The 24,691-nt window shown below is 48.7% G+C and overlaps 1 protein-coding gene across 4 annotated transcripts in view; it reads left to right on the top strand.

Annotated features, from left to right (window-relative positions):
• The window catches only part of Zfhx3 (zinc finger homeobox 3), a 241,178-nt gene that overhangs the window by 201,903 nt on the left and 14,584 nt on the right, over positions 1 to 24,691 (top strand). For all 4 annotated transcript variants that reach the window (XM_050143759.1, XM_050143762.1, XM_050143758.1 and 1 more), the window contains 2 exons: positions 14,788 to 14,921; positions 15,126 to 15,326. In XM_050143759.1, the coding sequence (XP_049999716.1) occupies positions 14,788 to 14,921; positions 15,126 to 15,326 (335 nt within the window). The remainder of the gene's footprint in view (positions 1 to 14,787; positions 14,922 to 15,125; positions 15,327 to 24,691) is intronic.

Below are 24,691 nucleotides of genomic sequence, written 5' to 3'. Positions count from 1 at the left end.
ATGCTCCATCCCAGTTGCCATTGGGTTCCCTGTGTGCCAAGACCGCTTTCCCGACAGAAGCATGCCCGATTCTCGCGCTCACTCTGAAAGCGAGTACACGGCTACTCCTCCACTTCTGCCATTCTGCAGGCTCAGACGCTTAGGCTGAATAAGCTCAGGCAGGGTACAGAAGTACACAGGCAGACTGAGAACCGTATCCTGCTTTCCTAAACCTAGGGCAGGTATGGGTTTCTCTGTGTGGGTCCTGGCTCTCCTGGAACTCACTCTGTAGAGCAGGAGAGCAGGTTGGTCTCGAACTCACTGAGATCCGCCTGATCCTCTACTTCCCAAGTGCTGGGATTAATGGTGTGCACCACCACCGCCCAGCCAGGAATGGGCTTCTTAGTTAAGCACTTGATCTGGTTTATGGTCACTGACCCAAGCATAAGGAGTAGATTCCAAAGTTGTACAGTGAAAATGGCAACCCAGCTCGGACCAGCATGTTCAGAATGACCTGGATCGTCTGCTGGGAGTGTGCCCTGTCGTGGACCAGCAAAATGACTCTGCCAGTGAAACACTTGCCCAGCGATCCTGTTGACCTGAGTTCCATCCCTGGACCCCCTCTCCCCCAACAGAAGGAGAAAACCAACTCTGACCGCCACATGCGCACCTTGACATGTTTGTGTGCTCCGTGCGCACACATTCGATAAAACAAACTTCAGCAAAAGCAGGTTGTGGACATTGGAAAGGAAGGGCTCTGGGTGTGAAGTTAGGAAGGCCATTAGCTACTGAGTAACCATTGGTCATGGGACTTAGTTATGAAGGCCTGGGGTCCTGTCTGTGAGATATGGTCAACTCCACAGGGCTGAGCAGTGGCGTGTGTGTGTGTGTGTGTGTCTGCTGTATGTATGTATGTATGTATGTATGTATGTATGTATGTATGTATGCCGTTGAAAAGCAGGGTCATGTTTAGTCAGTGCGCAGGCCGGTAGGTGGGGGTGGGGCGGGGCAGCATGGGAAGGCTCCTCGAAGCCAAGCGTCCGCTAATGGACCGCCATTTCCACTGTCCAACTCTGTGGTTTTTCTCCTTTGAAACTTGAACATGACCTCTTGTTGTCGTCTGCTGGAGTGGATTTGAGTGTGAGCGTTTGAGATTGAAGAGCCCCCAGTGTCCCCCACTAAACAGTGATTAACGCTGTGATTAGCCAAGTCAATCATTAATTGCTATAAATTAATTATACAATTAATGTGGTGCTTTTATCACCAATAATTAGGGGACAAGATTGAGCTGTTGGCAAAGAACCACAGTGAGATGGTTGGTTATTGAAAGGCTACAGCCACCATGGTCTCTAGCCCCAGAGCTCCAGGGTCTGCCTAGGGGGACTTGAGACAGGATGACCAGGGGATGGGATGCTAGGGTGTTATAAAGGGGAGGGGGGGGTCAGAGCACCAGCTCAGCCTAAAACAGAGGCACGGTGCTGCTCTAAAAAGTCTCTTAACTGGTGCTCCTGTGTATATTTTTGTTAGATTTTCCGTTAGAACTACAGCGGAATGCTTTCTCTTTTCTGGACAAAGGGCCCAAAGGGACTTTACTCTTTTTTTTTTTTTTTTTTTTTTTAAATCCACGATGCTCACCTAACTCGGAGCAATTAGTGCAACGGAGCATCCATGATTGGAATCTATGGGAGATGGCTGTTAGAGGAGGTATTAATGGGCGGCCGTGAGCGGAGAGCGTGTTTGTGGGCGCCGGCGCTGGCAGGCATGATTTCAATCGGGTTTGACATGTTTAACATAAATGTATAGTGCGCGGCTCTTGCCGCGTATGAATAATTCCTGCGGAGCCACTGCCCTTCTAATTACTCAGTCTGAAAAAAAAAAAAAAAAAGGCAGGGCAGGCGCATCGTGGTGGAAATCTATTATCAGCCCTCCCTGTTCTCTGTTGTGTACAGCACTGTCTAGAGATGCCACAGTATAAGGGACTCAATGCCCAAGACGGAATCCATCACAGCCTAGAAGGGGCTGCTACCTTCTTCTCCCTGTCTACCACCACACCTTTCCTCCCTCTTTTCCTCCCGCTCCTCCTTTTTCAATTCCATCAGCTACACGGAGGTAAAACAAGGTGTATGCTAAGAGGAAGCACAGGTTGAGGAAAGGTCTGGGCTAGCAGGTGTTGGCAGCCATAGGTTCATTTCCATGCGTGACCTTAGGTCTTTGACCTTCAGTTGCCCAACCCATAAAATACTGAGTTGAACCAAATTCCAGAACTTTAAAATTCTGGGACCGTAGATGTTTAACCAGAAGAAGCATTGCTGATGGGGTAGTATAACCTCCGAGAATATTAGCTACTAAAGTCAGAGCGCCCGTAACGTCCCCCAAAGGTCTTGCTAATGTGTGGGTCTGTAACACGGCATGGGCCTGGGTAAAAGATTCGAACAGGCTTTCTCCATGGGGTCAGACAGCAGCAAGCCCACGCCTCTCGGTGGGATGTCAGAGACTGCAGACCCTCCCCTAGTCCCACGTTACTGTGAACACGGTCATCACAGCCCAGCGTGGTGTGGCTAACAGTGGCAGTGCCGCGCAAGCAAATGGCCAGCCAGCCGTGTGTGGCTGGGAGCCATCTCATTGCCCAGCACCATACACCCCTCTACAGAAGTAGTCTGGTTCTGTATCATTCTGGCTCTCGCTTCCTTCTCTGCCTCATCCCAAAGTCGGTTTGCCCCTGCAGTCTAGTAGGAGTGAGGGGATGCTGGGAGCCGTGTTGGCGTGGCCTGGTTCATGTCCTTTTGGGCGACACAGGTTTTTGTTTTCGCACGGCTGGAAATTGTGTAGCTGTCAGCCTTTCCAGGGACCACTTGTACCCCCCACCCCTCCCCACCCCCTTATCCATTTTCGGACCCCTTTTAGCAGAACTTGGCTGCTTGCAGTCACTGCAGGCAGAATCCTGTCTCACGACTAACAACAAACCAGCAACTATTTTTATGGTGGTACGCAAAAATAGATCTAGGGTGTGGTATGTAGCTAGACTTGCCTGAATTCCAGTAATTCAAAGCTTGGCTCTGAGAATTATATTGTTAAGTCGTCCGTGATAGGACCTATCAGTTGAGTGTGTGTGTGTGTGTAGACATGAGAAAACTGTAAGCAACTTTGTAACAGACGTGTCGTGTAATCAGTCATGCACATTGTAACGAGAATCACTCTTCAGGTATAGATTAGGGGCATGGCACGTAAATGAAGGTGTAAACCATTGTTCGTCGCCATGGAAAACACTTTATATCGGTCAGGAAGGTAGCTCTGCCAGCATGGGCTTGGCTTTGTGAGTTGGAACCTCAGAGCCCATGTTTTAAAATTGCTGGGTGTGGGGCATGTAGCTATAATTCAACTCCAGGGAGCTGGAGGCAGGTGGATCCCTGGGACTTACTGACCAGCTCCCTAGCCCATTGGGTGCCTTGCGGGCCACAGAAAGACGGCACCTGAGAAATGACAGCTCCGGTTATCTTTTGGCCTCCATCCACGTGCACACACAAGGAAATGACGAGCTTGTGATTCTCACTCTGGGGCCCTGTCGATCTTCCCTGCCTTGTTTGAGCTTCAGATTTCATGAAGGGCTTCTGTGAGAGCCATAGCAGGGTTTTTTTTTTTTTAAACATACCCCAGTGCCTCATGGGACATCACTTTTCTTGGGCACAGCCATTCTTCTTGGGTCCCGTTATCTTGATTTTTGCGGCTAGAGAGCTGCGTGCTGTAGATTAGGACCTCCTGGGTGTCAGAGCTCTGATGAGCTTTCTCCATGACGCACCAGCAGGTCCTTTAACCTTCTAGGTCAGACATCCATTCCCTACCTTAAAAACTGAAGACTGTATAACACAGCTACTTTCTTTTATTATATGAAAAATGGAGAAGACCTTCCAAATCCTGTGCTTTTTAAGATGCCATGTAATTGTCAGCTGTGTATGTGACGGGTGGCAACTCACATGGCTTCTACTAAGTTTGGTGTGTGCTGCTTAGCACTGCTCAGAAATGGCCCCGGTGTCTGTTTATTAAATAGCGCGGCATGAGGACTTTGAAATATAAATGACTCTACTTTCTGCTTAGGGCATCCAGCCCTTGGGGTAGCAGAAGTATTTCAATTGCTGTACATAAAAAAAAAATAAATTTAGGATGCTTTCACTTGTCCTAAAACCAGGGACACGCTTTCATATGGTTTCACCGCCCCTCGTGGGCTCCTATTCCGAGACACTTCTAAAAATGAAACCCGTGCAACAAGTGTCTGAGACTTTTCCAGCGCCCTAGGCCCTGTGGTCGACCTCCCCTTTGGTCGGTTCCTCAAAGCCCTGTGCCCACGTGGAGGTGACTGCAGGTTCAGTGCCCTCGATAAAGTGCTCATAGTCTCCCAGCCGGGATCTGATCCAGGTGTAAGCAGATGCGGGGACCACTGTGCCTTATTCCCTGGCGATGAGGACTGGTAACTTCCTATCAAGGGGACTCGGCCCAGGAAAAAAAAAAAAAACAGGCACGTGGAAAAGGAGCAGGTTCGAACCCTCCCCAAAGGGACATGGGAACCAACTCCCCTGTGCACACATCCCGTAGCTTTGGGAGTGCCGTGAGCAAGCCAGACACAGAGACTGTGTGACAACTCAGGCAGCTGTACACACCTCGCTTTCCGTGCTGACAAAGATGACTGACAGGGGCCTCCCCAGTCTCCCCCAAATGCTAGAAAAGGGGCCAAGATTTCTGCTTGCTGACAAGGCTACAGCAGGGTCGAGGAAAAAGCTGCTTTGTCAGGGGAGCACATTCCCAAGCTGCTGTGGTTTCTTTCGTGAATGAACTTAGTCAAAACCCGAGGACGTGAGGTTTGAACTAGGAAAGCACTGGGAGTGTGATTATATTTGCATCTTTGGGATCTACGCTTGGATCCTACAGAGATTGACCCTCGCTGACTTAAAGGATGCTCGAGCCTATGAAGACCGAATGACTTCCGTTAACTAATTACCTTTGGCCTGGTCCCATGGATTGTGTCTCCGTTGAGTTTTTGCTGTTTTGTTGTAGGTTTTTAAATGAGTGTATGATGGAGCCCAGAATATCTGTGACCTTGAGATTCCCCTGCCTCAGTCTATTTAGTGCTGCAGTGACTAGCACGTCCCACTGATGTACACCCTGTGTGATTCCACCTCTGGTTGCTCCATGGTCATTATCGGCATGTCATGAAGCCCAAGGGGAACACGGTGAATACAGTCCCGACTGTATCCTCTCCCTGAGGCCACAGCAGCAAGCAACTTGTCTAAAGCCAGGGGCTGACAGGATGCTTTGTAGGAACTGACGTGAGGCCAGAGGCAGGCAGAGTTGGCTGACTGCTTCCAGATGAGGAATCAGGAACACTTCTCAGGTCCCTGACGCCTGACACAAGCCGGGCTCCCAGTGGTAACTAGTGCCTAGAAGTTTTTCAATAGTCAAGACAGCCGGGCTGGTCTAAACGAGGCGGTGGCTGTTTTGACTGGTGCTTCATTCACAAGCCCGACACAGGGAGCGAGGTGTCTCGCAAGCGGAAATACAAGATGTCCTTTTGGGAGCTCAAATCAGCGTAGTAGTTAAGCAGCCTTATGCATATTTCAACAAGGAATTAGGGCAGCAGATTGATGCCTCTGATGTAGAATATAGTACTGTTTCCTCCCTCAAGATACAAAGAGGCAGCTGCCATGGCATCCACCAGTTAACACGGGCGTGCCGTTCCACCACGAGGCTTCCAGTGTGCTCCAGAGAGACCGCTTACTGGGAGGACAGAGACCCCACAGCTCAGGATATTGCCAGATCTCCACTCCCGGAGACAGACTTGTGCAAACAGAAGTTAATGTGCATCTGTACATCCTCCCAGGGTTGACGTTTAGGGGACTTTGGCCAGGGCGGCTTGCCAGTGCATAGGCAGGAAGGCTGGCCCTGCCCCTTTGGGCAAAGTGAGAAGAACCTACAGGCTTTTGCTAGGTTTCTCAGGACCTGTGGGAAGAGATTTCTCCAAACAAGGCACCCTGACATTCTGGGTCACAGAGCAAACAGAACGAATGCGTGGAGGTGATGCTCCCTAGATTTCTGACTTTGAAAATGTGTCTGTATTTGCTTTGAGAGTGAGCAGGTGAGGGACAACTACATGTAACCCCTCACCTTTGGCCAGCGACACTTGGCACTGAGACCAGGCCTGCCTCTTCTCCCCAAACTAAGCCGAAAGTCTCAAGTCGCCATAGTCACGGAGAGGGGACTGGCAGGTGTACCGTGCTTGTCAGACTTGAACTTAATCCAAGTTAGAGCAGAATTCCTTATGACTCCTACCAGTGACAACAAGCGCTGATCCGGGTAGCCGTTTTCCAAGTGTGGTCCCTGGAACACCTGCCTCACCAGGGAACTTTCTGGAAAGGCATTCTCTGGCTCAGAGAGCCCTACAGAATCAGAGCCTCTGCAGGTAGGGCCTAGAGTCAGTATTCATTGAGCCTCGCTAGGAACTTGGACCCTCTCTGGAGTTCCCGGAGCCGAGGGCTGCAATCCCAGAGACAGAAGCTAGAGTCGTTTATTTATCCGCCAAGTCCTGAGTTCTTTCTAGACCAGAGAGAACTGAGCTTGACTACAGATGGTGGTGTCCCTAGAAGAGGTAGGTGCAGGTGCTGAGTCTGGGCAGCTGACACCAGCAATGGCAGCGTTAGAGGTGGGGGACAGAAGGGTGCTGTCACGGTGACAGAGATTCAAGCCTGGGGAATCTTCAAGAAGCACAGCTCGTAAGTGGCATTGGGTACGCAGCCTATACCCACTCTGTCTTTGAAGCTTCTTGTAGACCAGTGCTTGTTTCAGAGGGAAAGGGGAAGCAATGGTGTTTGAGATGGTTTTCAGGCACTACCCTGTCTTGTGTGTAGCCGAGTTGATGGAGAGAAATTAATCCCCTTAAGTTACAGTTGTACCGTACTGAACTCAAAAGATTTCTTTGAAAAGGTCTTTCTAGAAACACAAAGTCTTCATTGGGGAGACCCGTATGGCATACTGAACCCGTGCAGGCACTGTCTTCCACTCTGGGGCCGATGACCCTTGAACCTGCTTCCTAGAGGAACACAACTTGGGGTGCCATTCCCAAGGAGACGCGCCAGTAGGCTGTTGTCAGGCATGGAGGAGAAGCTCCAGTTCTTAGCAGGAGCGCGTTGCCCCTCCCCTGCCGTGTCTTCAGAGGCCTGCCTCTGTTCACTGGCGCTCTCTCCCAACCCTCTCCAAAGCATCTTGAAGTGTCTGGCTGGAGGCAGAAGGAGACTGTGCACGCCTAAAGACAGCTGGCAGCAAGGCAGACTCTTCAGAGGAATGTTGCTCTCTGAATTAGCGGAGGAAGAGAGTTTAGCCAGATCTCTGGCCACTTAGCAAGCGCAGTAGCTCTCCAGCACAGAATCAGGAAGCCCAGCTTGTCCCCCGGGGAACAGCTAGTGCCAAGATCAGCTCCCCTCACATCCTCAGCATGAAGATCACAAAGTCCTGGAGGCACCAGCGCTGCTGAGAGGGAGTTGGAGGTCTGCGAGAAGCCGAGGGAGAAGGGCTGAGGGGGAGAACGCACCTCGCCTTTCCTTTAACGAGAGCCTTGAGCTGCATGGCCACTTTCAGATCTAGTGAAACATCCACATCCGTGTGTAGTGTGCCGGGGTAGCTGTCCCAACTCTAACACTTTAATAAGAAGCTGTGTGAGGAGGGGAAAAAAAAGTTCCCACTAGTCAATGGAGGTAGATAAAAGATTGCTGTAAATTTCTGGGGCAGGTGGCAGGCTGGTTTACGGAATGCAGGGCGGTGAGAACCTCTGGCTTACGGAAAGTAGCATGAATTAATAATCATTTAATTGGCTCCTCCATTACGCTGCTGGTTTGGGAGATGGAAGTTTAGATGGAGGGGCTGTCAGCTTTGCTTCAGCCGTGAGTCGGATGCTGCGAAGTGGGGGGGGGGGGGGGGCGGCCTCTGGACTCAGGACTGTTCGGTGGTATCCCAAGCGTTCAGTGGGCTCACCCCAGGGCCTCACAAATGAAGAAACTCAGCACATTGGTAAATAGCACCTTCAGGTGACCAAGAGGGACAGTGGAGAAAGAACTTCCAAGTCATGTGGGCAGCTCAGTCCCTACTCAGGATCTCCCCAAGGTAGTAACTCTGGCCAAAGGGAAGCTGGCCTGTCACAGCGTGGTGTCCACCATGCCGGCAGCCCCCGTGCCAGTTAAACTGGTGGGGAGGATGGATTTTGCATGGGAACACAGAAGGTAACTCCGCCAGTACCTCAGTCTTCTCAGATTTCAAGCAGTTCCTGCCTAACATTTTGAGGAAACCAGAAACTTGGACCTTATGGTTCCTTTCACTCTCTTCCTCCATGTTTCTCACAAAGCCCTTGCCTTCCTTGGTTTCAGCATCACACGGGCCATGGCCCTAGATGAGAAAGAAACATGTACCCCATGGAGTCCACAGTCCACGGGGGCCATACCTGCAACCCTGTTGTCTTTTGAATTTCAGTGACTCAGGTTCAGAATTTGTGAGAGGAGACTGAGGTTGGGGAAGCATTTGTTCCAGGAAGACTCTTTCCTCCAGAGTTACAGAGACTGACACTTAGATGCTGTGTTCCCATGCGCTCCACACATCAGAAGCCTACCCTTAAATGGACGCTGTTCCTAACAACAGATGGGTTCAAACATCATAAAACCATTCTCCAAAAACTACTAGTAAGTGCTGAGCGTGGTGGCTCATACCTTTAATCCCAGCACTTGGGGAGCAGAGACAGGCTGATCTCTGTGAGTTCAAGGCCAGCCTGATCTACATAGAGAGCTCTAAGACAGCCAAGACTACATAGACCCTGTCTCCAAAAAGGAAAGAAAGGAGAGGGGGGGGGGGGGGGGAGAGGGAGAGGGAAAAGAAAACTACAAGCAAACTTTCATGGATTCAAATGAGCTTTCTTCCTCCTCTTCCTTCTCATGAATGGAAGAGGAATAACTTACTACTAATTATTAATAATAAAACATACTGATAATTGTTTTTAGAAGTTAAATAAATACTTGCCAGACAAATGCGATAAGGTCAAAGTATATACAGAGGTGGATTCTAGGTGGATGTCTCTGTTCACAAATGGTTTCCCCTCTAAAGAAATCATGCGCAATGTCGTGCTTCCCCCCTTGAATGTAGAGGAATCTCATGGCCTCAGTGACAGAGAAGCAGGAATCAGGTCACCTCCTTTCAGTATTTGTCCTTGTCAGGTTTAGTGGCCCGCCCACCACGATTTAGGAGGCCATGACAGGAAGCTGAACTCTGGAAGCACTTCTGAAGCTGTGACAGCAACATGCTCGTGTTTGCTGGGTAAGCTTGGCAGGGAGACCCTCAATTCCAGCTCCCGAGTCTGTACGTGTGACCTGATAGGGTTAGCAGCGGTTCTGCCCAGCTTTCCACTGTCCCAGAATCTCATCTGCCTTGCCTTAGGGTAGTGTGCCATGCACCATGTAATGTGTCCTTTGACTCCGTACCACATTCTGGTCCCTTTGCATTGCTGGGAGCCCAGCATGTTTCCTGTGAGGATTCATGGAGATTTAAAGTATTTTCATATGGCATATCTGCCAAAAGGGAAAAAAAAAACAAACAAACCTGCCTTAAACAGCAAAGTTTTTTTAATTACCCCCTGCTGTTTTACACGGCATGGATCCAAACGCCCACTTTTCGTGGACAGCTGAATTTAAGCGCTAAGTCATTTAATTATAATATTTAAAATAATGTAGCTACACAATAAACTTAGGAAATTAACCTAATGCTGTTACCTAAAAGAGATAATCACTTTCTGTTTTTCCCTCCAATTCTTATGGTTTACCTATAACAGAATATAATGTGCATTTCATCTTCTCTGACCTGTACTTCTGATTTTTTTCATAGCAATCATTTTAATATCTGTAATACACACAGGAATGGCAGTGTAGTCACTTACTAGATCGTGCCCTGTTGTATAATACCCAGTTTTTGCTCGTTTATTTCCTCATCCCCAGCCCAGGTATTAGGAATTGAGTGTCTGGCACATGCTAGGCAAGCCCTCCACCCCGAGCCACTTCCCCTGGGCTTTATTTTTGACAGAGTTTGGCTAAGTTGCTCAGGCTGAAACCTACAAAGTCCTACTGCTTCTGCCCTTCAAGTAGCTATGCCTCCATGCCTGGCTTGGTTGTTTCGCTTTCGTTTAATCATTCTTATAAAGATGACGTCAGGTAGTCTCTGTTGGTGCTGTCCGTTAGCTGCAAAGATTCCACGCACTGATGGTGGAAGCCATGTTTCCAAGGTCCATCTGTCTCCTCCTCACTGCCGTGACATCAGAGAAGACTAAGAGTAACCAGCCATTGATTTTTTTTTAAATGGTGTTTTCTATATTGTAACACCCTTTTCTAGAGTTTAAGATAGAATTTAGAGATGTCTTCAGAGCAGTGAACCATAGTCCTTTCTCTCCTGGTGGTCACACCTTCTCCTCTTCTCATGTTGATGGAGAACTGTTGGATATATGCAGAAATTATACAAAGAGTTCTAACCTAGACTTGCTAGGGATTGGATTTTATGTCCGAGGTCAAGTGAGGGAGGGGCTAGTGTCAGATCTATTTGGCCTGACTCTGAAGAGCAGTCTCCCCACACTTTCCAGTACATACAGGAGACTGAGTACATACTTGTCTTCTCTCTCTCTCTGTTCCTCTATCCCTCCCTCCCTCCCTCCCTCTCTCCTTCCCTTTCTTTTAAATAAAGGACTTGATAAGCTGGGGGAGGGTCTAATGTCCACTTCTGGGCAGATTTTATTTAGTAATAATGTTAAGTTGTCCTGGGTAGAAAGAAGATAAGCTGGAGGTTTGTGTACCTGTAGGTATAATATTTTATACATAGCCAGACTATTGTGTTTCTGGGAAGAAAGAGGACTGAGGGAGCCCATGTGCCCATTTGCTTTGATTTTTTTTTTCAAACCCTTTGTAACAGCTCTGTAGCTCAATGTGGCAGAAGAAGCTTTAGGATCCCAGAGCAGTTGGGGGTTTGTGGGGAGAGAAGGGCAGCAAAGATCCCCACCACCACCATACCACGGGAAGGAATAGTAGCTTCAGATTCGAGAGTTCTCACCTCTGCCGCCTCACCACCCTTCCTGTGTTCCACTTGAAGGAAGAGGATGGACTCTTTGGTCCTTCAGGGAAGCTGAGGTTGCCCTGGTGTTTGCTTTTCAGCCTCTGAGAGACTGAGATGGGCTGGCTGGTCTCGGTCTCATTGCCCATTCATTCACACTGCTGAGCAGCCAGCCAATCGTCTCTTCTCGTGGCGGGGCGGCAAGTGGTGGAGGCCTTTAGTGGGTCGGTCGTACCACTGTCCCATAGCAAACACACAACTGGGCAGGGATGGGCACCAGGAGTAGCACCTGTATCTTGGTTGCCTCTGCTGGAAGGAGGCTCCCTTCTTCTAGCGGAAGTTCTAATGCCTTACCACTTAGGGATGGAACTATGGGCGCAAAGAGGATGACTTGGAACAACCAAGCTTTAAAAGTATTTTTAGGAATTCTTTGAGAATTTCATACAATGTATTTGGATAATATTCACCCTCAACTCCTTCCTTTAGCTCCCCTAAGATCCAACTCCATCTCCCACCCCTCCCAACTTCATGTCCTATGCTATTATTTCACCTCCTCGTCGTCCTCGTCATCATCGTCCCCATTCCCATTGACTCCAATCTGTGCCGTCTGTGTACTTCTGGGTATGAGGCGAAAGCAAAACACTATCTTCTGGACATGATGGAGCCACCGCAGCCATGAACACACAGCAGGTGTGGTTGCCGCCGCAAAGCCTGATCAAGATGCAGCCAGTCAACATTCTAGTAGGGAATGGGAAGAAGCTCATGAGCTCCCATCCCCAACTGAGAAGCTACGGGCCGCCAGTTTTCTCTAACAGTGGGGGTCAGGGGGTCAGCCACCCTGCAGCGGATGGGCAGCAAGCCTGTAGAGAGCATACCATCCGTGGCTTCCGCTCACCGTCTGTAGCGTGTATGTGAAGAATAGTGGGGGGCGGGGGGGGGGGATGAGGAACCTGCTCGTGGCTGAAGGAACTCTTGCAGCTGGGGAAGTGTTCATGCTGGGGCTGTGACACGTCAGGGCCTGCTGGGGGCCAGGAGCTGGGAAATGGGCCACGGGGGACTACGTTACAGCACCCAGTTAATCAGCAGCCAGTCCATCACATCAAATATCCAGCCGTCACGTATCACCTTTCAGCTGAAAATGAATAACTCCCATTAAGAGCAGAATGGGTTTGAAGTCGATCCGAGACAGATTAAAATACTGTTATGAATCTGTGCTGGGAGGAGGGGGGGTCTGTGTGTAATATGTCTGCCCTTGTACTTTTTGAATAATAGATGCCCCGCAAACTTCAGGAGACCAGGTTACCAAGATACCAGGGTTAAAGGTCACAAAATATACATTCTGGGAAGAGCCTCAACTTCCTGGAATATTTCTTGTATTTGGCAATTCAAAAAAAATTTATGGCCTTATGATTTCAATGAATAAAATTTATTTTTTAAGAATAATTTATTATTGAAGTATGCAGTTCAGTGGGTGAAGGCACTTGCCAACAAGCCTCACAACCCGAGTTCAAAATCCAGGTTCCCCTGTGTTGGAAGATGAGAACCAGCTCCAGCAAACTGCCCTCTGGTCTTCATGTACACGCGTGCGCATGATGCAAGCATGTGCTACACACACACACACACACACACACACACACACAATAAGTAAAGAAAATTTAATACAATGCAGATTTTTAAGAAAGCGCACCTATAATGACAGTACCTTCAGGTCCACAGCAGAAGCAGTTTCAGGGCCGAATATAAAGGGAAAGTACATGTCAGATAACAGACAGAGTGAGACAGAAATCTGTTTTACCATGGAGTACACCTTGGGCTTTCTAACACAGTGACTTAATGCTGAGGCATATCGTTTGTAATGGCAGTAGTGCACATTTTCAGTTTTTTATATAAAATTATTTCTAAGAGCTTGCAGATGGAAAGCATCGGCAGCCACTCACACAAGCTCTTGCCCAGACCCAGTCCAGACGCGGCTGTCAACGTCGCAGTTGGAGCAGCCGTTCTGAAGCTGTGTGCGGGGGGGGGGGGGGGGGGGGCTTCACTTCCTACTTTTGCTGTCGATTGCATTTTCTGCTCTTCGCCGCTACAGAAGGCTGAAAAAGCCCGCAACAGAGTTAGAAATAGAAAGACGATGGCGATGAATGTGTCCTTTATCTGCATCCTGCCCTTGATTATCTAATGTCTGCCTCTCTTATTCTCCTCCCCGCCTCACTCTGTGCCTGCATGTACATCTGTTCACATATATTCACATACATGTTACAGGCTCGGATCTGTATGTGAGAGAGAACGTATAGCTTTGGTTTTGAGACTGGATGACTTGGCTTAATATTACACGGTCTAAATCCATTTATTTTCTTGTGAATTTTGTGAGTTCCTTTTTCTTTGGCGACGAATCGCATCCCATTTTATATATGCACCATATTTCCATTATCCATCCACCTGCTCATGGACAGCTAGGTTGGTTCCATTCCCTTGCTGTAGTGAACAGCCAGCCATAGACACCAGGGTGCACACACCCCGGTGGTCAGGTATGGACTTCTCTGGGTGTGTGCCCAGGAACAACTAGCTGGGGCATATGGGAGTTCTACTTTTAATTCTTTGAGGAACCTCAAGTTGACTTCTCTTTGAGGAACCACATTTCCGTAATGAATATATTAATTTACAACCTCACCACTGGCAAATATGGATTCCCATTTTCTGTTTTGTTTGGGGTTCGGTTTGGTTTTTGTTTTGTTTTGTTTTTTTTTCCCATGTACTGCTTTAAGCAACATTCTGGAAAAAGTGGAATTTCACATCCTTCATTGGCAAGGAGGATTGGGATGAGCAAACCCAGCCACAGAGGAATCTCTGTTTGCTCTAGAGGAGCCCTTCTTCTCCCCATTCAACCTTGAGCCCAGTTATGTCTTCACCAAGATCTCCTAGGTCCCTCTCTCTGCTTCCTGCAAATCCTTCTGCCGGCCTTTCTGTCCCTACTATGTGATAGTCAAGCTTCATGTGCCCTTCTGCATGTATTGTCTGGGGGCCTTGGTTTGGCTTTTAGCAGCGCAGGCAAGGGCAATATGGCTTGTAATGGTTTGTGAGCCGGAAGGGCACTGGCCTCTTTCCAGTCACTCTGAAGACCCTGAGCATCTGCAGAGCCGCTTCAGTCGCACCTCGGGGCCACGCCCTCGCTCACTGCAGTCCTCAGTTACCTACCCCCCCAAGCAAACCGCTGAACCTGGATTGAAGTTTTAACATGTTAATATGCAGCTGTCCACTAAGCCTGTGGCAATGTCGCGATCCCTAGAAGTGCGACCGTATAGTTGGGAGCACATAGCTGTTCAGTTCTATGGTGTGTCTGGTCCTCAGGCTGGTGAATGAAGCATTTGGTGAGACTTCGCCACCTGTCCCTTTCTCCCCCAACCTCTTATAACACTTTGTTTAGATAGTGGGACGTTGGAAGAGACCGAATTTAGACCAGCCTGACACCAGGGCCCTTTACTGGTGTTCTTTCCTTCTCTGTCCAACGTTCACTTGTTAAGGGAGTAACAGGAATTCACGGGGCAGGGTGGGGGTGGGACGGGGAGAAGCACACAGGGCTTTCCCAGCGTGCATGGTAAGCCATCCTTCCTGTGCTATCCCGGAGTGCAGCACAAAGCCCCCTCCAGACGACCTGCTCTGGCTGCGGTATTGCATCTTCTACTTTTTCTTTTTTTATAGCCCCGTCCAGTCAGGCAGAGAAGGAGTTGACAGAGTCTCCTGCATCCTCCAAGCGCATCTCCTTCCCAGGTAGCTCCGAGACTCCACCCTCTTCGAAGAGGCCAAAGACATCAGAAGAGGTCAAACCAGAACAGGTGAGGCCAGAGGGGTCTGCTGTAGTGGGGGAGAGCTTTAGGTGCTGCGTGGGGTGCCGTAGATGTTGATGGGAGTGAATGCTGTTTGGGTGTGGTTATTTTCGATGTTGGTGGGAATGAATTTCATGGTGCTTGGGGAAGGACCAGACACCATTCTGGGAGGGAACAGAGGATTCGGTCTGAGTGGCGGGTGTGTCCCCACAGATGTACCAATGTCCCTACTGCAAGTACAGCAACGCTGACGTGAACCGGCTGCGGGTGCACGCCATGACGCAGCACTCGGTGCAGCCCATGCTCCGCTGTCCCCTGTGCCAAGACATGCTCAACAACAAGATCCACCTCCAGCTGCACCTCACCCACCTCCACAGTGTGGCCCCCGACTGCGTGGAGAAGCTCATTATGACGGTAAGGTGGCCTGTGCTTCTCCTTCTTTCAGAGGTCAAAAGCCAGGCAGTCACGTGAGCAAGATCTGCCTGTTGGCCAAGAAAGCCAGGGTGAGGGGATTGTTCCAGTTCCGTGACCAAGGTTTTGCGGTTCTCATCTTGCACTTGGTATCAGTGTGGCAGGGTTGTGGCCCCGGTTCAAGAGGTCATGGTTCAGTCTCCAGGTCTTTATTGCATGGTCTGGGGTCTGTCTGGCTCCCCCATTCATTATGACCTTTTTCACCCTCAAAGCCAACTCTATTTGAAGAATTTTTGACACATCCCCATGAACAGATGGGGAAACTGAGTCTTAACAAAGTCACTCAACCCCATGTGTCACTTGTCAGCTGAGATTCAAACCCACGTGTTTCACTTCTGGGTATGATGCTGGAGTGTGGGACCTTCTCAAGTTGTTCTCAGAGGAGGAAAGTCATCCGTTTGGCTTTACATCTGGACATGGGACTGTTGTGCCCGCATGCATTGAAAGGCTAACTCTTAATGGCCCTCATGGACATGGCCGAAAGATCAGTACTGACCATAGTGTGAAAACTTCAAAACACTGTACCTGGTAGCAATGTCATACTTTCGGCTATGCTAGGACAGCTAGGAAAGTCCTTTCTGGTCACTGTGGGAGAAACAGCAGAGCTTATCCCCACCTCTAAAGGAGCATTGGTCCAGCAGTGGGAGAACAAGCCGACACAATTGATGGTTCATGTGGAAATTCCCAGAGACGTAGTCCGTTCTGAGTCCCGTGTTGAACGGGCAGGTTGCAGGCCCATCACTTTGAGGGCATCTCCAATTCCATTTGGTTATGTAAAATTAATGAGTCGTGTTGTGTAAGGATGTTTAGTCGTGATGATTGACATACCAAGAGAACGGGAAACAGCCAATGGAAAACTCTGAAGTAGCATAGGCTGAGCTTTCAAGAGTGAATTTATTTTCCATGGGCATTTTCAGATAGGCTGGCAAATCCCAGGGAAAGATTCTCTGTAAGTGGATTGGGTCTTCCTCCTGGGTAGGTGAGGGTTTCTGCATGGCAGGTTTCCCAGGCAATTCCCACCAGCTGTGGAAATAAGAAGGGTTTTTCCCAGGCCTCATCTCACTTTCTGCATGCCTAGAACCCTGGAAACTGAAGGAACAAGAAGAGGCATGGGAAATAACATTCTCTTTACTTAGCTACATTTTTCTTCTACTTGGACGGTTGTTTTTGTTGTTTAATATGAATCTAGTATAGCAACCGTGGACCTGAAGTAATCTCCATGCCTCGTATACATTAGATGGTAAAATAGAGTTTTTCCTCCCTCTACTATGTAAGTTGTATTCCAGATACCCAGTGTTGTTCATGTTTGTGTTTTATTTATTTATTTTGGTGTTTCAAGGCAGGGTTTCTCTGTGTAGACCTGAGTGTTCTAGAACTCACTTTGTAGACCAGGCTGGCCTTGAGCTCACAAAGATCCTCTGCCTCTGGAGTGCTGGAATTAAAGGTGTGCGCCACCACCAGCCAGCTTAGGTGGTCCTGTTTCATTAACAGAACCAGAAAGGCAAATTTTAAGTGGTAATTTTCATGATCGCTATGAATCTTTGCCAGTGGAATCTTCAAGGGCAGTTATTACTGCGGTCTCGCTTGGGTCCCAATCTCTCAGGTAGTTCTAGACGTTACCCACTAAATAGCACTCTGTTGAGAAGTGATTTTCAGCCTTTTAAAGAGCAATGAAAACAAGCCCACAGCCACCCCAGCCTGCTCTGTGCACACTAAAACTCAGTAAGCCCTGTTAGGGGCCCTCCTGATTGCAGTGAGCAGATGCAAAAGCATGCATGACATTGTCAGGGAACACACGATACCCTGGGTGAAGTAGCTGCCTGGCTTGTTCTCGAACCCCCGTTGGTGAGATTGTGTAGGAGAAACCACTGCCTCAAACCCTATACTTTGCATAGAAACCCCACGTGCCTCGTTTTTCCAAAGACAATAGAGATGTTTTCTAGACGTTTCTGAGAAGTGTGCAAATTATGGGAAACATGCTGGTTCCAGGAAATGAGTTTGCTGGTATCGGTGGGTAATAGATTGTGAAGGGAAGTTGAAAGTCGTAGGATGCATGAGAGATGCGAGTGTCTAAGTGCCTCCCTCCACTTCAAAGCACGGTGTGGGGGTGCTTTAATGTGCCTCTGTCTGCCTGGGAAGCTGGAGTCGTGTCGCGGCTGTCCCAGGGACCGGAAGAACCGACCGTGAGGATGGTTTCACAAGTGATGTGTTTACTCCTCCATCCCGAGCAGATGAACCACCAGTACTGAGGGGGTCTGCAGCCAATCTCTAGGGCGAACCCAGAATCCTCGTTCATGACCAGGCTCCTAGTCTTGGCCCGGTGCCAGAGCTGTTCTTGTGAAAAGTTTGGTGTTAGAACAGAATTTGCCGTCGTTCCTCAACTAAGTGATGCTAATGAACCTGTGGCTGGAAATCCTGCCCCTGAAGGGTATTTTACAGTAATTTTATTAGAAAATTGGCCCTGGGAAAGTACTGGTTAGGCTTCCTGACAGTTTATCTGTTTGTGCGTAGCCAAGTGGAGCAGGCACTCAGAAAGCGGTGTGATGAGGGTGTCTCTTCACCAAGTCAGCCTCCTGGGTCTCCCCATGAAGGGGTAGCCAGCGTGTCTGCTCACTCAGCCTCCAAGAGGAGGAAAGTTGTGTCGTGTCTTCCGGATCCTGGACGGCAGGGCAAACGGCAGTGAGCAGAGCAGCTCAGGCAGGCAGCTTTGGCTGCAGAATAGGAACCGCTGGCAAAGGCTCCCAGATAGATTCACCATCTCCCGGTGGATGTAGGACACAACCAGGGTATCTGAAGCTAGGCGTTCTGAAGAATTTTTATTCAGTCCCAGGAAGTAGCTTGTATTGGGTTTCAGTCCATCTGAGAGTAAATTCTGCCCTGATAAATGGAAGTAGGTGACTTTGTGTGCAGTGTCTTTCCGTTCCGTTGTAAGTGGAGAGTGTTTTGAGGAGGCTTCATTTAATAATACCTTATCAGACAGCTTTCAGGAACCTGCAGTGTCTAATATGTCTGTTGCTATGGCAACAGCTGCTTGCTTATGCTCTGCATCTCATATCTATGTCTTCCATGGGTCCCCTTCTTTTTACTGATGGAGGGGGCTTGGAAAATGCTCTCCGCTGGCAAGGTTTGCAGCCCCGGCCCTCCACTGTGGAAGCCGCACCCACAGCCCCTCACTTCTGCGTGGCCTGGTGGCCACAGCCCAAAGAGGATCTTTTTACTGAGGAGAGGAGGGGAATCTCTCCAGCTGCAGGGCGATGAGACAAGGGCCCCTCTCTGCATTTGGCTGGGCAACCCCCACCCCCGTGTTGATTTCAAGAAACCAGGTCTTATTCCCAGACCCGCCGAGGCTTCAGATTGAGGGAAACCATGGGACTTCTACCCTGTCCCTCTATTTTCCTTCTTTGGGGGGTGGAGGAGGATGAACACCCAGGGACACGTGTTTCTTGGTCCTAAATAAGAATGGGAAAGACCACCCACCAGGCATTTCAATACTCTTAAATCATTCTAATTGACCAGTGTCTTCTAAGTGACAGGACATAGCCCTGGGATTCTAGATCATTCATATGGGGACATTTTCTTTGTTCCTTAATCACTTAACAAAATGGGACCTCACAGCTGCAGTGAGGCTGAGCCAGGAACACCTTTTCCTGTCGCCCTCCCTCTTCCTCCTCTTTCCTGGTCCACCATTATTCCGCGTTTTATACACGCCCAGATGTCCCTCCTGTGTTTCTGGCCCTGCCTCGCCTGGGGTTTTCTCTCAGCCTCTCTTCCGGGGACAATAGTTTTGTCTCCTGTGATCTTTAAACAGCATCTCTGACTCTCTCCACGCCATGCATGTGGGGATCTCAGGGGCAGGCTCCCCCCTCCCCCACAAGGGGGCTCTTCTGCTCCCCCTGGCCCCGGGGCTCTCACACCCACCAGCGCATCGGCTCTTTCACTGTCTCAGTCTCAGAGGAAGGTAATGAAAATAATCGGGCTTCATTAATTCCAAGCCCTGTGAGATGATAGCCATTTGGAGCCTGTTTGCCAATTAGATGGTCTAAATTAGAAGTGACCTTGGTATATTGCCACTGCCTGCCTCTCAGGGTCTAATGAAGCTATGCTCTCCAATTCTTTCTTCCCCAGCTCTCTCGTCTGTGTGTACACGTATGCACGTGTATAACTGTTTGTGTTTCTTGTCCGCCCCCCCCCCCCCCCCCGCCAGTCTTAGCAGTCTTTCTCATTCTCAGTTTTTAAACTCAGGTTCTGGTCTATGTTTTTATTCTGATCTGCATAAATGTTAGTGTAGCCTACAGTTTTGTTGGGGTGTGTGTGTGTGTAGGTCTTAGGCATTATAAATAACTATATAAACAGCCATGTAGGAGCCATTTTGGAAGGGAAACAAGTGGGGAGGAGGTGGCGGGGCTGGCCAGTGAATTCAGAGGTACAGGTGGGCAGAAGAGTGCGGCCCAGTGTCCTCTGGCACAGTAGGCCAGCGGCTGTCCAAAGCAGTAGATATTTCAAATAGAAGCCTTTCAATGCTTCCTGAAGAAGTGATAAATATTTGAGGAGATGAATATGCCAAGACCCTCATTTGATCAGTACAGAGTATATATGTGTTTTGAAACGTCATGTTGCGCCCCATACATCTGTACAGTTGTATGTGTCAAACTGTTTTGAAAGCAGGCCAGGTGGTACACATCATTTCCATGCCGGCACTCAGGCAGGAGGATGATGAGCTGGAGGCTTGCCTTGAACTACGTATGGCATTCTGTATCTTAAAACAATAAAAGTTAAAAGTATGCTATTAATATTATTTTTAAGACGACCCATAGACAGAGACAAGGTCCCGTAGAGACTGTGCTGCCGTGTCTCACCTCAGTGAGAAGGAAGTAAGGAAGGGGGCGCTCTCAGGCTCTGCTGTGAGTGGGGCCCAGGGTTGCTGACTGCAAATGTCTGGTAGGCAGGGTGGGGTCTACACAGGACAGAAGAGAGCCGGTACCCGCCTCCTCTCACCAGGCGGCAACTTTATCCAGTGCTAACTGGAGTCCGGTGCCGAAAGCAGTGAAGTTTTAAGCTCATGCCTAGTTGAGACAGAGCCTGTACTTCATTGACCAGGACAAAGAGGGCAACTCAGTCCAAGCTTCAGGAGATCTGTCCTAAGGCTTCCGGTCCTCTGCCCTCTGTCATGTTGGTTTCCGCTGAAGAGTGATGGCTTTGAGACTTCCCTGGAAATCTAGGTCTTGGCAAATCTCCCTGTCACCTGGGCAGCTAGCCTTTCAGAGGATGCTCTCTCTGTGAAGACTGACGCCAGGTTCCTCAGGGTTTCTGAGACGATAGCTCTATGTTCAGCGTATGGAAGGTGTTGATTATATTGATCTAACCTAGGTTGCCTTTTCTTGAGGTAGTCTTTGTTGTAAAGAGGCCACTTGTTTGTTTCCCGGCTGCCAGGCAGCTCAGACCCAAAATAATCACACAGAAACTGTATTATTTAAAACACTGCTTGGCCTGTTAGCTCTAGCTTCTTATTGGCTAGCTCTTACTTATTAATTTAACCCATTTCTATTAATCTGTGTATCACCACGAGGCTGTGGCTGACCATGTAAAGTTCGAGTATCTGTCTCTGGTGGAGCTACATGGCTTCTCTCTGACTCCGCCTCCTTTCTCCCAGCATTCAGTTTAGTTTTCCCCACTTATCTCTATTCTGCTCTGTGAAGGGCCAAGACAGTTTCTTTACTAACCAGTGGTATTCACAACATACTGAGGGGAATCTCACGTCAAGCCTTAACAGAGTGATGGGTTTCTTACTATGTAGACCTTCAACACCCATGACCTGCCGGCTGGTGAATCTGTCTGACTGCAGTTTTCCCAAAGAAATGACAAACAGCATTTTTGTCCTCAAACCGTGGTGGGGACCAGAACTCCTAAGACCCTGGGTATACAGGATGCATCCTTGGTTCTTTGGGGTCTACTCACCACACAGAATCTTGAAAGGGATTTATTTACAATCCAAAATACTGAACTAGGAAGAGGTTAGGCGTAGGTATAGTCATGAACTATACCTAGTCTAGTTGGCCGAGGGAGGTTTACCTGAGTCTGTAGATTTTCCCATTAGGGAACCTTGGGTTCCTTGACATTGTGTGAGGTATTCTGTGTTCACAAATGTTTTTCTTGGAGGCTGCAATTTTCACTGGACATCCTGAGAGATTGAGGTCTCCCAGGCGACTCTGGGTGGTGCGTTCCTTGGGAGCAGGAACCTGTCTTGCCACTGCATCTCACTGGCAGAAACAGAGATTCTGCCCGGTGGCTGGTGAGTGGAAGACAAATGAACAACCAGAGTCAGCCAAGGCTAGAGACTGCCTTGGAATTGCTTCTTGGGTTGATGTGACACCCTTTGGGTTCTGCTGTTACATGAGAGGGAAGATTGAACTTTAGCCTTGGAGTTAGACGCCCCATTTCTCTTTCCAATCATGCCTGTTCACTTGTTAGGAAGATTTTAAAGCCTCTGCTTCCAGATTTTCAGTACCTACTTCTCAGCCAATGGTTTCTCCCAGCATTCCCTTCACCTCAGCATATTCTGGAATATACTTAATTTGGCCCAGAAAAGATGGGAAGAAAGCAGAGGGTCATGGCCCAAGCCAGTCTTTGGGGAGTGGCTCAACTGATTTTTTTTTTCCCTAACCAGAAGAACTCTATCAATGTTGAGTCTATTTAAATATTCCTGGCCAATAGATGTGACTTAATATGTTTGGTATTTCTACATAGGCAGGTATCATAGTTTCTGGTGCTGTGCTACAATACTACGACCAAGAGCAGCTCATGGGAGGGAGACTTTATTCCGACTATGACGCCATCATGACAGCAGGCTCGGGAAACTGAGGGGTCACATCTCAACCACAAGCATGAGTGGGGGAGGGAATAGGGAGAGAGAACAGAAATGGGGTAAAGCAATAAATCCTCTAAGCCCACCCCTAGTGATGCACTTCTCCCAGCAAGGCTGTACCTTCTCAGCCTCCAAACAGCGCTAGTAACTAGAGACTGAGTGTTCAGATAATGTCTGCCTGCAGGAGACTTTTCTCATTCAAACCACCGCAAAATGGTCATCAGAAAAAAAAAAAAAATCAGTCCTATGTGCCTAGGTGTCGGAGCTGATTGTTGTACTAGCTATATTTGGAGGTGTGGATGGGTCTGGAGGGCAGGCACTTGAGATAGGGTGGCAGAGAGCAAGAAGACATGTATTTACGTGTGGCCTGCAGAAAAGTCGGTGGTGGGGTCCAGTTATTGGAGGGTCTCAGAGGTCTGGCCATGTGTAGAATGGCTGCGCTTGGGCCATAGCTGTACCCCCAATGCTTTGATGCACCCGCTGGGAGAGAAAGCCCTCCCAGATCTTCACTCTGCATAGTTGAGGGACTGAGGTACTAGGCCCACAGAGACTGTGGCTGTGACCTTCTGAACCTTCTGTGCAGTCCAGGAGCCAAATAGGATTGGAAAATATTGGCGGCCAAGGTGACCACTGAGGGATGCAAAGCTCTGGAAACTGAGAGGAGGAGGAAGAGACACAGGCCTGGAAATACTAACATTTGGGAACTGATGGGGGCCCACGGGTGATCTACACAGTGAGGCAGCTTCCTCATCAACCCTGGTTCAGACGCACACACTCAGACCCTTAGTTCCCTTCAGGGATCTTCCTCTTTGCCTCCTGGGGATTCCTTGCCTATTAAATTTTATATGCCGCCTCCCCAGGACAGGTTAGGCATAGTGCAGACGAGACAAGGCGTGTAGATAAGTCACTCCTTAAAACACACATGGGGCAGGAGTTCCAGGTTTGGAGGCCAGATTAAGATGCGGAGGAGCACGTGAGGTTGATGATTATATTTCGGGGAGAGTTAATTGATGGAAGGTGAAGACAGACAAAGAACCGCTGCTTACTGCCTTCTTGAATCCCAATCAGGAATTATGATTAAAGTCGCAGCGAGACAACAGAGGGCTGATGAATTGGTGTCTTTTTTTTCCCCTTTTTTTTTTTGCCGTCATTCACACTTGATTGACTTCAACCTTTCAAGTGCAAAAGTCTCTCTTTTCCATTATTATTCATAGCCATCTGAGTTTTTCTAATTAAAGTGTATGAAAACAATTACTGATCCGTCGTACTGAGTCTGCGAGAGGGGTTGTCTGCCTTACTGTAATGCCTATAAAAAGCCCACGGTTTTCTATAATGATGTGCAGCTGAGGTGTTAGATAATTTTATTCTTTTTTACTCTGTAGGGCTTTTTTTTATTTCTCATGATTCATTTTTCATAATTCCTAAAGATCCCCAAAAAGGACTGATCCTGCAGCTACAACTGAGAAAAAAGGTGGTGGTGGGGGCTCTTTTCCCCCCCTCCCTTTCTCCCCCTCTTACCCCCAACCTTGTGCTCTCCCTTGGCTGAAGACGATAAATTAATCGGTGACCTTTCACTCCTTGGATTCCCGCTGGACTCCCCGACCACACTGGTCAGAAATGCTTTCTATTAAAAAGAAAATAGATGGAACGAGTTTGGCAGTCTCCACTCCACCCTGGACCACGCAGCAGCAGCTCGCTCTAAGCAGGTGCCGCAGGCGTGTGTGCAGCGCAGCTGTCTGGGGGTTGGGCCCGTGCCCCTCCCATTCACCTGCCATACACCTGCTCTTCTTAGCACCGGGCTTCTCGGGACCCTTCCTTCTCTGGTTCACCTGTTGCTTAAGGGGCCGAAGAAAACTGTCACACACCTAAATGTGACCTCTCTTTGGTTAGTGGTCACAGTTGTTTGGGTCTCCTCTACTTTGTTAGAGCCTTGCTGACACTAGAGAACACGCCAGCCGCTCTCTGAGAAAGGCTGGAATCTTACAGTCATTAAAATATCTTTTAAATATTAATTTTAATCAAAACTCTAAGTGAAATTATTCTTGCAGCAAAGCTTTGTCTGATTGGTACAGCAGGGCCTCCAGGTGGGGCCTGTTACCATGTTACTTCTCCCCCAGTTGTCAAGTTAAAGACCGTTTCTAATTCATTTGGAATTGTCATTGCTGCTGGATTTTCCTGCCTCGTGGCAGTCAAAGAAAGAATACTCTTATTTTCCCCCCTTTTAATCTCGAGAATGTCACACGTGTATACGATGAGATATGATCGTATCTACTCCCCCTTTTGGTCCTCCAACACACCATCCATGTCCTCACTTAGCATGCCCCCTCCCCGATGAGGTAGGTGATCTACAGGACCCACCTCAGACTTAGCTCCGGGCATGGGTCGTTACTGGGAAAGGGAGAATCATTTGATTTTTTTTTTTTTTTTTTTTTTGAGGACGTGGCCT

This window comes from Alexandromys fortis, unplaced genomic scaffold (assembly GCF_014885135.2).
Source record: "Alexandromys fortis isolate MF-2015 unplaced genomic scaffold, M_Fortis_MF-2015_v1.1 scaffold_1, whole genome shotgun sequence".
NCBI lineage: Eukaryota > Metazoa > Chordata > Mammalia > Rodentia > Cricetidae > Alexandromys > Alexandromys fortis.
Note: the sequence above shows the minus strand (reverse complement) of the source record. Positions and strands in the feature narration are given on the sequence as shown.